At 50.8% G+C, this 16,729-nt stretch overlaps 1 protein-coding gene across 1 annotated transcript in view; it reads right to left on the bottom strand.

Moving 5' to 3' along the window:
- FAM102A (family with sequence similarity 102 member A) overlaps nt 1-16,729 on the bottom strand; it is a 38,760-nt gene that overhangs the window by 372 nt on the left and 21,659 nt on the right. The window contains exons 2-10 of the mRNA XM_007944294.1: nt 9,624-9,744; nt 9,437-9,466; nt 7,185-7,301; nt 4,806-4,852; nt 4,490-4,647; nt 2,263-2,367; nt 1,972-2,167; nt 1,266-1,387; nt 1,092-1,161 (exon numbers count right to left, since the gene is read on the bottom strand). Coding sequence (XP_007942485.1) covers nt 1,092-1,161; nt 1,266-1,387; nt 1,972-2,167; nt 2,263-2,367; nt 4,490-4,647; nt 4,806-4,852; nt 7,185-7,301; nt 9,437-9,466; nt 9,624-9,744 — 966 coding nt within the window. The remainder of the gene's footprint in view (nt 1-1,091; nt 1,162-1,265; nt 1,388-1,971; nt 2,168-2,262; nt 2,368-4,489; nt 4,648-4,805; nt 4,853-7,184; nt 7,302-9,436; nt 9,467-9,623; nt 9,745-16,729) is intronic.

The following is a 16,729-nucleotide window of genomic DNA, read 5'->3' as shown; positions in this document are numbered from 1 at the left end:
AAGAAACTGAGGCTCAGAGGGTTATGAAGTTTGCCAAGTGACCAGCAGGAGGAGGGTGCTAACCATTAGCCAGCTCTTCTCCCCAGTGAGGCCAAGACCATCCATGGAGTTACGGATATTTGGGGATCGGTATCCAGCTCTGCTATCCCTGTGCTGTCCACCTGATTGGTTCCTTCCCTCTCCTGGACTCCAGCTTTCTCATCTTAGAGGGAGGTGTTCATAAACCTCCAAAGAAGTCCCCCATTTTCTTGTTGCCCAGTCCACCCAGGAGACCAGCTAGGAGATGGGAGTGGCAATTCCCAACCTGGGCCAGCAGGGGTCAGCAGAACAGCAGCAGACGGCAGGCCCTGGAACCAAGTCTCTTCACATCTCTGGGCCCAGAGTTTCCCACCAGGCCAACAAAGACATGGGGGGAAGTTTTTGGCAAAACTCAGCAGGTGGGAAGTTCCTCCACTCACTCCCTAGCTCGCTCGCTCCCTTGCACATTCATTCATTCGGTGAACCAAAGATCTAGTGAGCTAGGCACACGGTAAACATGCTCTAAATGAAGGGATGATAGAGAATACTCTATCAACTGTAGAATTTCAGGAAAGGACTGATCCTACCACCCCTCATCTTGAGCATTCTGAAGGGAGAGCTCTGAGCTGCTCACTGTTGTAACCCAGCACCTAGCACAGGGCCTGGCGTGTAGCTGATGTTCAATAAATACTTGTCCAACAAGTGAATCATCACGATGTAATTTTTAGGGTTCCCACATCCAGGATAAAGAGGATGGAGAACAGGGTAAAAATAAACATGGAGTAAGCCCATGCTGTATCCTAAGCCCTTTGCCAAGCACTTTCACAGGATTAATCTTAGAACCCTCATAGCCAACCATGTGCTACTGGTGTTCTCTCTGTCCAGGTGAGATGTGTGTTGCCCATACCAGTTGACAGATGGGAAACTGAGGCTTGAAGAGAGGTGACTTGCCCAAGGGTACACTGTGGTGACAGAGTTGGCATTCAAGCCAGGTTAGATGGTCTCCTGAGACCCTGATCTCACACCACACCCTGAGGCCACCTTGATGACTGCCCCCAACCTTCATCTCCTACCTGTTGGCCAGCTGGATGCCACTCAGCGTGGTGGAGCCATCGCGGCTTACGAACAGCCGTAGGTTGCTGTCTGTGGAGACATGAGGGAGAATGGAGGCTGAGTTGGGGCAGGGACAGCTGGGGGCCCCTACAGCAGCAGCAGTGCCCTCAGCCCACCCGGCACGGGCAGCTCACCCTCAGTGTTACTGCCATCTGTGAAGTCCTGGCTCTGCATGATCTTCTCCACGATGTCGTCTGCATCGATCCGCGTGTCATCGACCCAAGTCGGGTGGCTCTCCACCGAGTCCTTCTTCCGCCTGGGTTGGGGCAGAGCCAAGGCACAACAGTCAGAGCTGTAACAGACACACTACACAGTACTTGCCGTTCTGACAACGTCCTAAACACATTCCACATGGTATTTATTTAGCCTTCACAGCAACCCTAGGATGTTAGTCCTGACTTAATGGATGAGGACGTGGAGGCTCTGAGAGGTAAGTAACCTGACTGCCCAAGGTCAGAGAGTGTGTAAGTGATGGGCTCAAACCACTCTGTCCGGCCTGACAGGCCATACTCTTGACCACTACACCTAACTGCCAGCAACAACTATTAACTGAGAATGTGCTAAATGCCAGACATGGAGTATGCCTTTATGAACGTCAACTGGTTGAACTGTCACCATCCAACCCTCTGAGGTGGGGACACAACTGTCCTCCCGGTACAGATGAAGAAGTAGAGGCTCAGAACCATCAGGAGCTGCTTGCTCCTAGGCGGCAAGTGCCCAGCTGAGCCCACGTGAGGTCCTCAGCCCTTGCACCAAGCTCTGCTCAGTGACCTGTGGCTCTGGCCAGGCCTCGCTGGCGGGAGCTGCTCTTTCCAGAGAGCACTGACCAGGGGTACTCACCGAAACGAGCGGTCTGACAGATGTGGGGGCCGGGGAGGCCGTGGCGGCTTCTCAGGGGGCCGGTGCTCCCGCTCGCCGCCCTCAGTGCCCTCCACGGTCATGCTGAGGCCGCCGGAGGCACTGCTGCTAGTGGACGTGTTACGGCGGTGCGTCAGGTCAGAGAGGCTGGAGGAGCGCGAGTGCTCTGTGCTGTAGCCTGATGAGTGGTCAAGGGAGGTGGTTCATTAGGTGGGGAGGGGGCTCCAGGACTGTGAAAAACCACTGGGGTGGGACCAGGCTGGGGGCACTCACCAGAGATCTTGGACTGCTGGCTGGCATAGCTGGAGTTGCGGGAATGGCCAGAGTGGAATACCTCTTCGGGGCTGGACAGGTTCTGGTCTGGCTCCTCGGGCACCCCTGGAAGGCAGGGAGGAATGGGAGGGGGGCAGGGGGTTACCCAGCAGTGCCTACCCTGGCCCTTCGTCACACAAGTCCTCTCTCACTGATCATCTGAATTTCCATTTCACAGACTGAGAAACTAAGGTTCAGAGACCTGCCCTGAGCCACAGCTCGCCATTTGAACCCAGGCTTGGTCATGCTACAAGTCTGTCACGGAGCTCCTCCATGCAGGTCACTCCATTGGGTGCTGTGGACCGGACAGGGCTCCGACTCAGAGGGTGCAGCAGAGAGGAGGAATGCAGAACAAAAAATGACCATTAACCGCAACTGAGGTGCAGAACAGGGGTACTGGGAGCTGAGTGTGCACTGGGGTGGGGGTGGTCAGAGAAGGCTTTTCTGGATGTGGGGGAGGGAGGGGTCCAGATAAGGCATCACCCAGGCAGAAAGCACAGCATAAGCAAAGCCTCTGAGGTTTGAATGAACCTGGGTGAGAAGAGCTAAAGTGGAGTTAAGGGGGAGATAATGGGGTAAGGGAAGGGAGCCGGCTGGCCTCAAAGGGCCTGTCAGTCAGGGCACACAGCCTTGTCTCAAGTTACCCATAAGTCCAACTTCAAAACAAACTTTCCTGACACTCCCCGGCAGGAGGCATAAGGGGAACCAGGAATCAGATGAAACCCACCATCTGCTGCTCATCCCAGCTTGCCCGGGGTGGGACTCATCCAGGGCTCTGAACATCCTGCCACCAGCCCAAGACAGGAAGGAAGGACTCATCCATCTCCTCTTCAGAGATAAGCATAGGCAGGCCATGGGCTAGACTCAAGGCCTGTTTGTGTTCCAACCCAAAGCCACGTGGCTTTTCAAGTTCCCAAGAGTATCTCTGCATGTGGGTGGGTGGCAGCAGAGGGGAACCAGATGTAAAGGCAAGTGGGGGCTCAAGTCCCACCCTGCCTAGAAGGAGCACTTGTACTTTTCCTACAGATGTCATCCAAGCTGGGTGGCTAGTCTCCAGACTCTCCGGGGATGGCCCCCTGAAGCTGGAGAACTCTGGCACTGGGAAGCCCCATTCCCACGTTCAGCCTGCAGGCTGGGGCGGGCAGCTCTGGACCTAGCCCTCTGTCCTCCTTGCCTGACTGGGTTTGCCGGGAAGAGGGGAGTGGAGGAAAGCTGGGCCCTGAGGTCAGAGGGTCTCTCATGGCTCCTCTTAAATGTCTGCTGTCTGCCTGAGCCCCATGCCCTCTCTAATTGCTGCTGGGGCACAAATCAGGGCCATATGTGCCACCCTGCTCACTAATCAGCTTGGGGTCAGTCCACCCCTCAGCTCTGAGCTCACCCTCTTGGGAGGGGGTGGGAGGACAGGGGGTTGAGGTTCCTCTTGGGGGGTCCTGCTCACCCCACACAACATTAGGTACAGAGAGGCGCAGCAGATACTTGGGGACAGGCCAGCACCTCCTCTCTGGTAATATCTCTTCCTCCTACTTGCCACACTGGCCCCTCTGGGGATTCAGACTCCCTCTCATTTTTTATAACAACATTAGTTAACAGTGATAATTTAATAAAAGTATAGTGCCAGGAATTACAAATGACTGCTTATTATGTGGCAAGCATGGCACGTGCCCTTGCTGAGTTAATCCCCAAAGTTCCTAGTACTGATCCCCACTTCACAGGAGGCCACTGAGACTAGAGGTGAAATGGCTGGCCCAAGGGCCATGCAGCATGTGGAAGAGGCATTCACAACATGTCCCTCTGCCAGGAACACTGTGCCCACAGATGTCAGCCCAAACATCCCCCTGACACTGCCACTCCTGCCTTCTGTACCTGATTTTCACAGCTTATCACATCTATAAATAGACATTTACTTATGATGTCATGTCTGTGTCTCCTGCTAGATTAGGGGGGCCATGAGGGCAGGGATATGATGTCAGTGTAGGTACAGGTCACTGCTGTGATCCTAGGGCCAGACACAGCACCTGGCATACAGGAAGTGCTCAGAAAACGGCTGCCAAATGGAAGTGTGGATGAATGGAGATCCCAATCCACCAGCTCCCTCTGCTCAGCAAGTCTGTCTCCCTTGGTACCTGGAGACACTGTGGCAGTAAAAGCCTTCAGCTACTGGGAGCGGTGGATAGATGAGGAACGGTACCTGAGCTGAGGATGGTGGGCCGGGCCTTGGGCCGGGACCCTGTGAGGGAGTTGGTGGTGCTGCTGCCGCCGCTGCTGCTGGTCCCGCCGCCCTTACAAGTCAGCTGCAGGGAAGAATCCTGGCCTGGGATGGAGATGGACTTGGCAGTGGACGGTGGCCTGAGAGGACAGATGGGCATGATGGCGGTGCCCTGTCCTTGAGGCCAGATAAAAACAGGAGAACCACAGAGCCTGGTGGAAGGAAGAATCCTTGCCCCCTCACCCCCAGTGCCAAGGATCAAGTTCCCACCCCTCCCCTGGCCCATGCTGACACTCACGTCTTGAAGCAGGGGTCTCCAGACAGCAGGAACATACCAATAGTGACCTACGGGGAAGGGGGACAGATCAGCCACGCCCACCTCCACCCAGCCCAGCCTGGGCCCATGGCCTCCTTCAAGCCTCCCTGGCTTCAGAGGGTCTGGAGTTTAATCTTGTCTCTGCTTCTCCCTGACCGGGGGACTCTGGCAAAGCCACCCAAGCTCACTGGGTCATTTCCTCAGGTGGAGGATGGAGATGAGCCTGCTTCATGGAGCAGTGAGTGTACTGCCTGGCTTGGTGCGTGGTACCAAGCGAGTGTGTGCAGCAAAACTTAAGCTTTTAGTTTAAATTATGACCAGACTGTGAGCTCCTTGAGGGTGTCAAGGAATACATATTAAGTACTTAGTATAAGCAAGTAAGGGAGCTCTGGTAGTGTAGTACCTAAGGTGTCTGACTGCTAACCAGAAGGCTGGTGGTTCAAATCCACCAGCCACTCCTTGGAAGGAAGACTGGGTGATCTTCTGTAGAGATAATGCCTCAGAAACCCAAGAAGGGGTCACTATGAGTTGAATCCGACTGGACGGTAGTGAGTTTATTTTTTTATAGGCAAGTAAGGAGCTCTAGTGGCACAGTGGTTAAGACATTCAGCTGCTAACCAAGAGGTTGGTGGTTTGAACCAAACAGCTGCTCCACAGGAAAAAGATGAAGCAGTCTGCTTCCGTAAAGATTTACAGCCTTGGAAACCCTATGGGGAAACTCTATTTTGTCTCTTGGGTCACTATGAATCAGAATCGATTCAACGGCAGTGGGTAATTTTTTTTTTTTTAATGCCACTAATGGCATGTGCGCTTTGCTCAGTTAGTCCCCAAAGCAACCTAGGATGCAGTTACTATTACTGATGTCATTTTACAGAGGCAGCTGCTGAGACTAGAGGTGAAATGGCCAGCCAAAGGGCATGCAACCCATGGGAGAGTAAGAGCCCATTCACTCTCCATCCTCAGTGCCTAGCCTGTAGCCCTCAGAGTGTGCAAGGGGGCTCACAAAAGTTCACACAGTGGGAGAAGGGCTCTGTGAGCCTGGCATGGGGTGCAGGGGTGGGAGGTGCTCAAATCCAACTCCGTGGGCAGAGGCTCAGTGAGAGTTTGTTGAATAAAAAGTAAGGCATGAAGCTGTTAGAAATTTCACATCTGCCTGGGCAAACATTCTGGCAACGGCCCACACACGGCAAGGTTTGGGTCCCAAAGTTTAGGCTGAGATGGAGCAACAGGCAGAGAGGGTGGCAGGACGGGGAAGAGGTGCTCTGACACCAGAGCCACACTGACAAGCATGGTGCCCACTGGGTTGAGCTTTTCATGGGCACTCTCATTTGGCCCTGGGAGCAGCCTACAAAGTAGGTGAGAGCCCCAGGTCGCAGATAAGGTGCTGAGAGAGAAAGCCACTGTCTAAGAAGCCAGGAAGTAGGGGAGTTGGTCTTGAATTCAAGGCCACAATGACCCCAGGTTTCCCTGATCTGGCTTGACAAGGGTATATAGGGCTACTGACTCAAAAGCCCTGATGCTAACCATGATCAGCCTGGACCTTTGGTTTCTGGTGCCTCTGGCTCCCTCTGAAAAGGGTCCTAGAGGCCCAGAGCCCCTGCCCACTACTCCTTGCCCAGCTCTGCTCCAAGTATAACGAGCTCTTGATGGGTTGGCGCCCCAAGGGAGCTGTTAGAGACAGAAGGATGTGGAGACAAGGAAGAGCAGCATGCTGCTGGCGGAAGCCCAGATCTCTCGGCTCCCAGGAGGCCAGAGAGGCAGCTGCCTGGGGGAAGGGAGCTCTTCTACCACCTGAAACCCGCACGTGGCTAGCCAAGGCGGCCAGCATCTGGGCCCTCAGAGCAGCCACCCACAGTCCACACAAGTCTAGAGATGGCAGGATCTTCCACCCACTGATACTCCACTTGGCAGCTCAGGCTGCCTCAGCGAGGTCACATAGGGCAGTGGTTAGGAACAGGCTTGTGGAGTCAAACGCTGGGGGTTTAAGTCCCCCAGCTCTACTTGGGACCCCAGGTGAACTACTTAACTTCTAAGCCTTAACTCCTTCTTGTGCAAAACTGGAACTAATAATAGACACCACACCTCAGGGGCTGTTGTCAGGGGATCATGAGATAGGGATGCAAGAACTCAGCATAATGCTTATCTCACTGAAAGTGCTCACAACCCTTAAGGAAACTGTCTGGCTCCAACTCTGACCCCCAGTTATAGATAGGGGAAACAGGCCAGTGTCCAGGTCAGGATTCTGATGGTGATTTTTGACCCCTGGGCCCACATCTTCTCACTGCATCTTCCCACAGTCTCACTACTAGGTTCTGTGTCCAGCTCCCACTCCTGCTCTTTGGTGGGAGGGGCCCTGGGTACCTTGAGGATAGAGTTGTCCTGGCGGGTGTTCTTCGTGTCGTATCCCTCCAGCAGGCAGCAGCGCACCGTGGAGCCTGAGCCTGCAAACTCAGCCAGGTTCAAGTCGGCAAAGCCCAGCTGGGAGGAGAAGAGTGTGTGGGAGGCTTCAGGGAATATGGGCGAGGGGCTGGCCGACATGGTCAGAAGGGTTAACTTGGCAGAGGTGGGGGAGGGATAGGAGGGGAGGGGCAGGCAAAGCCTGGGCCCTACCCACAGTCCTGACTGTTGCATAACTAGGGCCCAAGAATAGAGGCCCGGGTTGACAGCACCGATGCAGCAAAGCCAGGAGCTCACATCCCTGAGCTGCACAAAGCGCCCTTTGTGCTGTGTCCCAGAGTGCACTGGGCCAGTATGCCTGAGATGAAAGGACATTGTCTGTGACACAGACGCATTGTTCCCTGGGAAACAAGGCTGTGCTGTCAGGAGCTGCCAGATGAGTGAGCGTGGGAACTTGGCAGCAAGGTGGGGTGATGGGATACCCCCACCTCTGGGTGCACAGGGGGAGGGGAAGGGGTACTTTGCAGGGCGGATGGGAACCCCAGAGAAAGCTCTGGCCCACAAATCCCTCTGATGGGCAGAGTCCAGGGTGTGGACAGGCCTTTGAGGCATGGCTGGCTCTGTGGAAGTCTGGAATCCAAGATGGGGAAGGAAATGGGAAAAAGCCGAAGAATAGGCCAGGAACTAAGACATACTGTTAGACTGAAGCCAAGTCTGCTGGGATCTGGAGAGAAAACTGAGGTTGAGGTGAGGGGCTACCAGATCTGGGGGCTGTGAGCACAACCCAAATAACCAAAAATATTTATTGAGCACCTGCTTCATGTGGGTCTCTACCACAGGGTTTAAGGGACTATGCTCTAGAATCAAAATCTGGGTTCAGATCCTGGCCTCACCATTGACTAAGAGTGAACTTATTTTATAGATAAGGAAACTAAGGTTCAGGGAGAGGAAGTGATTTGCCCAGGACTACCACCTTTAACCAACAGAGCCAGGGCTGAACTCAGGCCTGACCAGTGCCAAGTCCCACCATCTCTCTGGGTCTTGTTTGCTCCTCTGTATAACAGGAGTAAAGCCTATTAAAGTGAAGATCCAATTTAGTGCTGGAAGCAGGGGGAGGCTGGCAGTGGCTGACATGTGCTAGGTGCTCTATAAATGTTTGCTGGGTGGGGGTGGGATGTTCCAGCTGTTTGTTGATCATTTCTTTCCTAGCTGGGTGGCTGTTCTCACCCACATGAGGTGACAGCAGGAGAAATTTCCATTCTGACAGTGCTGTCCCCAGCCAGGTTCTAGCCACCCTGCCTTCTGTTTTGGAGGGGCCAATAGCACCAGGGCAGAGTGCATAGTACAGCTCGCTGAACTTCCTGACCATGCCCTGTGCACCACCCTCAGGCCTTCCCTGCAGGGTGAGAGGTGAGGCGAAGGCATTTCCCCTTCCCAAGTGACTAAGCCCACCCTTCCATGTGTCTTTACTCCTGGGAGCTGTGGTGAGTGCTGCAATCCCAGAGTTCCCACACAAGAGGACTCAGGGCAGAGCCAGAGGTAAACCTTCCAGAGCCATCTGCTCGATGGAGGCTGAATTGTCTGTGGGTGCAGCGAAAACCTGACAACCACCTAGACATCCAACAAGTAGGAACTGGCTGGATCAATTCAGCCACACAATGCAATATACTCTGCTACTATTAAAAAGTGCAAGGACCTTTGCCTGTGTTGACGTGAAAAGATGCCCATGACATATGGGCAGGTAAAAACCAAGCTGTAGAATCAGTTTAGAACAAGTCCCATTTGTGTATAAAAAATCATATTGTTTACAGTGTGTACAAGGATATGTATATAGGGTATTTGTTTTATATTTCTTTAAGTTACATGCATGTTTTATTCATTGTCCTATATATTTCATAATTTCCCCTCCCCCCCAAAAAAAGGTTTGGAAAGATCCTACTCAACCCCAATAGTGAGGTCTGGGAGGAGGCCCAGAGTAGGGTGAAGCGGGTAATAGAAACCATTCCTTTTCACTCATGAACCGCCTCATCTGTGCTGCAACAAGCCCATGCTGTCTTAATATTAACTGTAAAAGTACCACCAAAAACATTTCTAAAAAACAATCCATCCCACACAGAGCACAAAGGGGAATGGAAATTCTTCCAGGAGCTATTCCCATGCCTGTCCTCTCCCACCCCATTGCATCCCCTTCCACCTCTTCACGCAGCCCTGCTTACCTTAGAATAAGCCTTCCCACCTTTCAGCTCCTGCACAGAGAAGGGAGACACAGGCAGTGGGTGACTAGGGAATCCAAAGGACTTCATGGGACCACCCCGTTTCCCCTTGGGGATTAACAAGTCAAGGGATACGTCTGAAGCCACCAGATCAGTGCCCCCACCCTGCCCCTGTGGGCCCCAGCCTCACCTTGCGGACAGACACACGGAAGATGCAGGGGTCCAGCAGGCCGGTGGCTGGGTTGGCACTCATCTTACACACAAAGGTGAACCTCCTCCGCCATCGCACACAGTTCTCCTGCACCTCCTCCCTGTGGGTCAGACAGGGGCACATGAGCACAGGACGCGATGTGCACGCACACACATGGGCAGGCAGGTCAACGCTGCCAAGGGAACCCAACATCATCGACAGGGCTTGTCTCCAGCGAGGTGGAGGGGTGGGGTTGGGGGTGGGTGAGGGGCTTACTGCCAGAGGGAGTGAAGGGGGGGGTTTCTCACGTCCCATTTCGTATCACAAAGTGACTTAATTTTCACAATAAGAGTGTGCTTGTGGAATCATTAAAGTGTGAAAACAAAGCAGGGTGAAGTCAGGCTGAGGGTGGCTGACCCTTTCCTTAGACAACTAACTGATAAGCTGTCTGCAGGCTCTGGGTCTGGTCAGCAGAGCCCTCCTCTGCTCAGCTGCTGCCCCTCCCACTCCCCTACTCCCCTACCCCCTCTATCCCCCAGACTCCTGCAGGCTATCTCTTGTGTCCCGCACAGGAGAGACCACTACCAGCCCATTTCACAGATTGTGCTAAGTAAACCACCCAGTGCTGCTTGACTCCAGAGCTCCCTTCTTTACCAGTAATGACAATAATAAGAATAGCAGGAGCTCTGGTAGCGTAGTGCCTAAGGCACTTGACTGCTAACCAGAAGGCTGGCAGTTCAAACCCACCGGCCACTCCTCGGAAGGAAGATGGGGCAATCTACTTCCGTAGTGATACTGTCTCGGAAACCCAAGGAGGGGTCGCTATGAGTCAGATCCGACTCGATGGCACATAACAACAACAACAACAACCCTCACAGGTGGTTAATGTACTGTTCCAAGTATTTTATGAAAGCTGACAGTCACTGAAAACTGCTCCAAATGCTGGAGATACATGATCAGACTGAACTCTTCCAACAATTCCCTGGGGCATCTACTATCAATGTGATTCCTCATCCAAGGAAACCAGAAGCATTGAGGGGCTAAGACCCTCACCCAAGGTTCACCACTGGTAAGAGGTGGAATAGGGACTGGAATCCAAGCAGCCTGGGTCTGGGGGCCACACTAGAGCTGAGACACCAATTCAGAACTCTTGATTTCTCTGACACTAGCCAGGTGTCTAAATAAATCAGCACCCCTTTAACAGGGAGGCACTCTGTGCCCGGGGAGTGGGTAGGAGCCAGTGGGAGCAGCTCATCCAAGCCTCTCCTAGCTGCTGCGGGGGCCTTGGCAGGATCTGGGGGCGGCGGCAGCATGCGCGGCAGAGACAGGCTCCAAGCCCTGCACAGCTCTCAGCCTGCAGCAGGCTGAGAACCCGGGGCTGGCAGAAGAGGAAGCGAGGAGAGGGATAGTGTGAGAGGCATTGGCTCAAGCCTCATCCTGCCTAACCGGAACGCCCAAGGGGACAGCTGAGGAAATGACCTCTCCATACCCTGGGTGACGTGAGGGGCACAGGTTAAACATCAGACTGGGGCCTGAGAGGGCCATCAGCCAACCACCTCCTGAACATTAGCTTGTTTGCTCCTCACAGTAACCTTGTAAGATAGCCCTATCCCACCTCCTCCTATAGCTGAAGGCCCTGACACACCAACCCTCCCAAGATCACACCTCCAGTAAGTGACAAGGTAGGATCTGAACCCAGAACTATCCGATTTCAGGGCCAGAGAACTCAGCCGTTGCCTCAGTTCCCAGGCTCTGCAGAGTCTGGGAAAGCCTGGCACGGAAGCCATAGGTGTTGGGAGCCAGCAGCCCTGCCATGCATATCCCGAATCATCTATATACCTGAGTGCCAGGTGTGTGCTAGCTAACGAGCTACTGCAGTGGATTTTATTCATAGAAAGGCATCTGACCCCAGTGAAGACTTTGTCACTAGGAGAGGGTAGGGGGAAGAGGGGAGTCAAGGGCCGTGATAGCTGCAGGGAGGGGACATTCAAGCTCAGTCAGAAATGAAGAGGGGAGAGGGTTCAGAGGCAGTTCCAGGCAGAGGAAACAGCATGGGTGAGGGGCAAATACGCTCTCCAATCTATTAGGGAGTCTGGTTCCCTGGCTGATGAAAGCCCTAAGCCTAGCCTTCTATAATGAGCCTTGTCCAGTCAACCCTGTCCTGGTTCCACAAGGCTTTGAGGACAGGGCCAGGATGACAGGCACCAGGACTTGGGTCCAGCACAGCCCTGGGCTTACAGCCCTCATGCTCTCTGTTGACTCAGACTAGGGCTCGACCTCTCTGTCCTCCTCTGTAAAATGGGCACACTACCCACTCCCTCATGGGCACCTGAGAATGCTCAGGGAAGCTAAACCCCACAGAGTGCCTGACCTTCTGAAGGCTCCTGTGAGACACGACTCAGTTACCAGAGTACGCCAATCTCGCAAGAAGGGTGAGCTCTAGCAAATCCCCGTAACCCCAAGACTGAGGACAAGCAAAACAGGTCAGGGCCAGAGATGAGGGGGAGGAAGGGGGAGTATCTGACCCACCTGACAGACACAGGTGGGAACTCTCAGGTGCCACAGGAGGAGTGGGGTTCCTGGGGTGGGCATCACCTAACCCTAGTCATGCTGGCTTCATTCATTCATTCAAAAAGCTGAGCATGAGCTGTGTGCCCAGCTCAGTTCTAAGCACTGGGAAGCCAGCAGTGAGCACCTTACATCCTGGTGGGAGAAAAAAGACCAGGAACAAACAAAGCAGAAAAATACATGGCAGTAGAAAGGACGACGCAAAACTATCTACATTCATAGATGACATGATCTTTTACATAGAAAACACGAAGGAATCCACTAAAAATGAATTCAGCATATTTGCAGGAGACAAGACTAATACACAAATAGCAACTGAATTTGTATACACTAGCAATGAACGGTCTAAAATGAAATTAAGAAAACAATTCCATTTAGGATAGCAGGAGAAAAGATAAAACAAGTGGGAATAAATTTAACAAAAGTGATCAGACTAAAAACTATAAAATGTGTTGAAAGAAATTAAAGAAGATCCAAGTAAATGGGAAAACATCCCATGTTCACAGATCAGAAGACTTGCTATTGTAAAGATGACGATACTCACAAAGTGATCTATAGTTTCAATATAATCTCGCTCAGAATCCCAGCTGGCTTCTTTGCAGAAATTGACAAGCTGATCCTAAAATTCATTATGGAAATTCAAGGGACCAGAATGGTCTTGAAAAAAGAAGAACAATGTCAAAAAAAAAAAAAAAAAAAAAACAACAAAGAAACCCACAGTTCTTGATTCAAAACTTACTATAAAGCTATCATCATCAAAACAGTATGGTTCTGGCATAATGATCAATCTATAGATCACAGGAATACAATTGAGAGTCCAGAAATAAAAGCACACATTTATGGTCAATTATTTTCAACAAGAATGTCCAAACAATTCCATGTGGGAAAGAACAGTCTTTTCAACAAACAGTGCTGGGACAACTGGATTATCAACATGAAAAAGAATGATTTGGGACTCCTACTTCATACCATATACAAAAATTAACTCAAAACAGATCACAGACCTAAATGTAAGAAAATATAGGGGTGACCTTGGATTAGGCAACAGTTACTAAGGACACCAAAAACATAAGAGACAAAAGGAAAATTTGAACATCATCAAATTAAAAACTTTTGTGCTTAAAAGACCATCATAAAGAAAGCAAAAAGACAATCCACAGAATGAGAAAAAATCTGTATATTATACATATACATGACAAAAGACTTTTATCTAGAAAGTGTAAGAAACTCTTACAACTTAAAAAAAAAAAAAAAAAAAGCCAAATAACCCAATTAAAAACTGGCAAAGGACTTGAATAGATATTTGCCAAAGAAGATATATAAATGCCAGTAAGCACATGAAAAGATGTTCAACAGCATTAGTCATCAGGGAAATGCAAATCAAAACTACAATGGATACCACTTCACTCCCACTAGTATGACTATGATCAAAAAATAGGTAATAAGTGTTGATGAGGCTGTGGAGAAGTTGGAACCCTCATATACTGCTGGTAGGAATGCAAAATAATTCAGCTGCTTTGGAAAAGCAGTTTGGTGGTTCCTTAACAGGTTAAACATGGAGTTGCTATACAACCCAGCAATTCTATTCCTACTTATCTACCCGAAAAAAATAAAAACAGAGCATTATTCATAGTGGCCAAAAAGTAGAAAATGTCTACCAACTACTGAATGGACAAATAAAATGGAGTATATCCATGCGGTAAAATACTATTTGGTAATAAAAAGAAATGAAGTACTGATATATGCTACAACACAGATAAACCTTGAAGATGTGCTAAGTTAAACCTAGACACAAAAAACCATATATGGCATGATTCCATTTATATGAAATATCCAGAATAGGCAAATCCATAGAGACGGGAAGTAGATCAGTGTTTGCCAGGGGCTTGAAGCTGGGGGTGGGGGTGGGGGATGTTAGTTAGGAGGGAATCGGGAGTAACTGCTAATGGATACCAGCCTTCTTTCTGGGGTGATGAAAATGTTCTAAAATTGATTGTGGTAATGGTTACACAGCATATCAAGACCCAAGGAAATGTGTACTTTAAATAGGTGAATTCTATTGTATATGAATTCTATCTCAATAAAGATGTTACAAAAAAAAACCAACAAACAAACCAACCCAAACCAACCATGGTAGGTTAGATGGTAATAAATGGAGAAAACTGAGCACGGAAGACAGGTAGGCAAGGCTAGGGCAGAGATAAGGAGGTAGTGTTGCTACTGTAGGTGGTGGACAGGGTAAGTCCCTAAACCTAACATCTGATCAAGGACTGGAATGACATGAAGATGTAAGCTGTGCCAAGGCTTGAGAGGAGAGTTGTTCAGAGGCAGTAATACCCAACCCACAGCCATCGAGTTAATTTCAATTCATAGCCACCCCCCATAGGGTTTCCAAGGCTATAAATCTTTTTTTTTCCTAAAGTTTTATTGTGATTTGGGTGAAAGTTTACAGAGCAAATTCATTTTTCATACAGCAGTTCATACACATTTTGTTTCATGACACTGATTGCAATTCCCCACAAAGTAACAGCTTTCTTCCCACTTCCTCCCCGTACATACCTCTTACCTTGTGTCTTTCCCTCTCATGCATTCCTGGGAACCCCAGCTGTTTCCTTGTGCAAACACTGCCTTTCTTCTGTTCCCCCACCATTGATCCACTGATCCCTCCATGGAGTGTATCTACCTGATGTAAATGTTCACCTCATATACCTATTGTTTGACTGGAAGCCACAGGAGTGGGTTCAACTCCAGACCTGAAGGGCAGCTAGGGGCCATAGTCTAAGGGGTTTCACCAGGCTCTATCAGACCAGCAAATCTAGTCTTTTTTTTTTTTTTTTTTAATATATATAAAAAACGGGTGAACTCAGTCATATAGGCTGAGGATCGCATGATGTACCAGTCCTTTGGACTAATTGTTTCCATGAGTCTTTGGTTTTCTTCATTCTTCTTTGTTCCGGATGGGGAGAGACCCATCGTTGCATCTAGATGGCCACTTGCAAACTTTGAAGACCCCAGTCGCTACTTACCAAAGTAGGATGTAGAATAAGCTTTTTGTGTAGTATGTCATAAGGCTGTAAATCTTTATGGAAGCAGACTGCCTCATCTCCCACGGAGCAGCTGGTGGTCTCAAACTGCTGACCTCTAGGTTAGCAGCCAAATGCCTTACCACAGTGCCACTAGAGCTCGAGGAGGTAATAGCAGGTATGAAGGCTCTGATGTAGAAGCATGCTTAGTAAATGGAAAACAGCACAGAGGCCTGTAGTTGATAGGGGGTGGAGAGTGAGTACGTGGGAGAGTAGAGGGGTGAGGTTGGCAAGACAACAAGCCATCAGGTCATACCAGACCTTAAGGGCCATGGTGAGGACTTTGAATTTTACTGACAGTGGCTTTGTCTTATCATCATCATGAATTCTGGCTTTGGGCAGAGGTCGAGAGCAGCCTTGGAAGAGGTAGGCAGAGGGCTGAAAGAGCAGAAATGCTTCCCGAGCAGGCAAACCCCAAAGCCTGAAAGGGGAAAGGGCTGGGGGGTGGACATGTCTCTCTTGTGAACCCTCAGACTCTTCCTCCAACCCTGTCTAGGAGTTGGAAGACCTGCTGGAGACCTGAGGAGGAAGCTCGCTGTGCTGGGCGTGTTGAAACACCCAGAGGAATTAGGATTAGTGTCCGGGAACAAAAACTGATATATCAAATTGCGGGTTTTTCTCCCTTCCCCTTTGAGAGTCTGCCGTGGGAACGCCCCATCCAGGAAGCCCACAAGCCGCTTGTGGTTCCTGTCAGCCCTCCCAGGCTCAGGTAACAGGCCTCTTCCTCCTTTCTCTCTGGGGGAAGGTGAGCCTGGGCAGGACTCACAGGATCTGAGCTGGGCCTCCTTGTTTCCATAGGGCTCTAAACACACACACCTATTAAATGCTACCACTCCCATGGGAAGAAGCTAACAGCCCCACGTCATCCCCAGGAGTCACAGCAAGGGTAACACAAACACCACAAGCAGGGCCATTTCCTGGGCTTTCTGCACGCCACCTGAATCCCACAGCAATCTGTAAATGTGTTACCACATTTTTGGATGAGGAAAGTGGGGTTCATCAAGGCTGCAGAACTACCCTAAAGCCTCAGCTGAGAGCAGCAGAGTCAAGTCTAGAGGCCGGCCAGGACTTAGCCCTGCAGCCATCTACAGGCCCACAAAGCCTGTCCATCCAGACCAAGGGCCCCCCAGAGGGAGGGCACTGGGCACCCGCAGTCAGGTGGTATGGGCTTCCAAGCACACAGGAGTAATGGGGGAGAGGATCACAGGCTCTGGGGTGGGGGTGGGGGGGTGGTCACAGAAACAAACCCTCCTTCCTCCAACCACGAATGCACATAGGGCTGGGAGTCAGTCAGGTCACGCAGAACCTGTCTGTGTAAATCTCAGGACTTGAGTCACTCAAAAATCTTTTATTAGCACCCGGGAGCTCTGGTAGCATAGTGGCTAAGGCACTTGACCGCTAACCAGAAGGCTGGCGGTTCAAACCCACCAGCCACTCCTCGGAAGGAAGATGGGG

This window comes from Orycteropus afer, unplaced genomic scaffold, assembly GCF_000298275.1.
Source record: "Orycteropus afer afer isolate SDZICR_OR568_19922 unplaced genomic scaffold, OryAfe1.0 scaffold00123, whole genome shotgun sequence".
NCBI classification, from domain to species: domain Eukaryota; kingdom Metazoa; phylum Chordata; class Mammalia; order Tubulidentata; family Orycteropodidae; genus Orycteropus; species Orycteropus afer.
The sequence above is the reverse complement of the archived record's forward strand: the minus strand, read 5'-3'. Positions and strand labels throughout refer to the sequence as shown.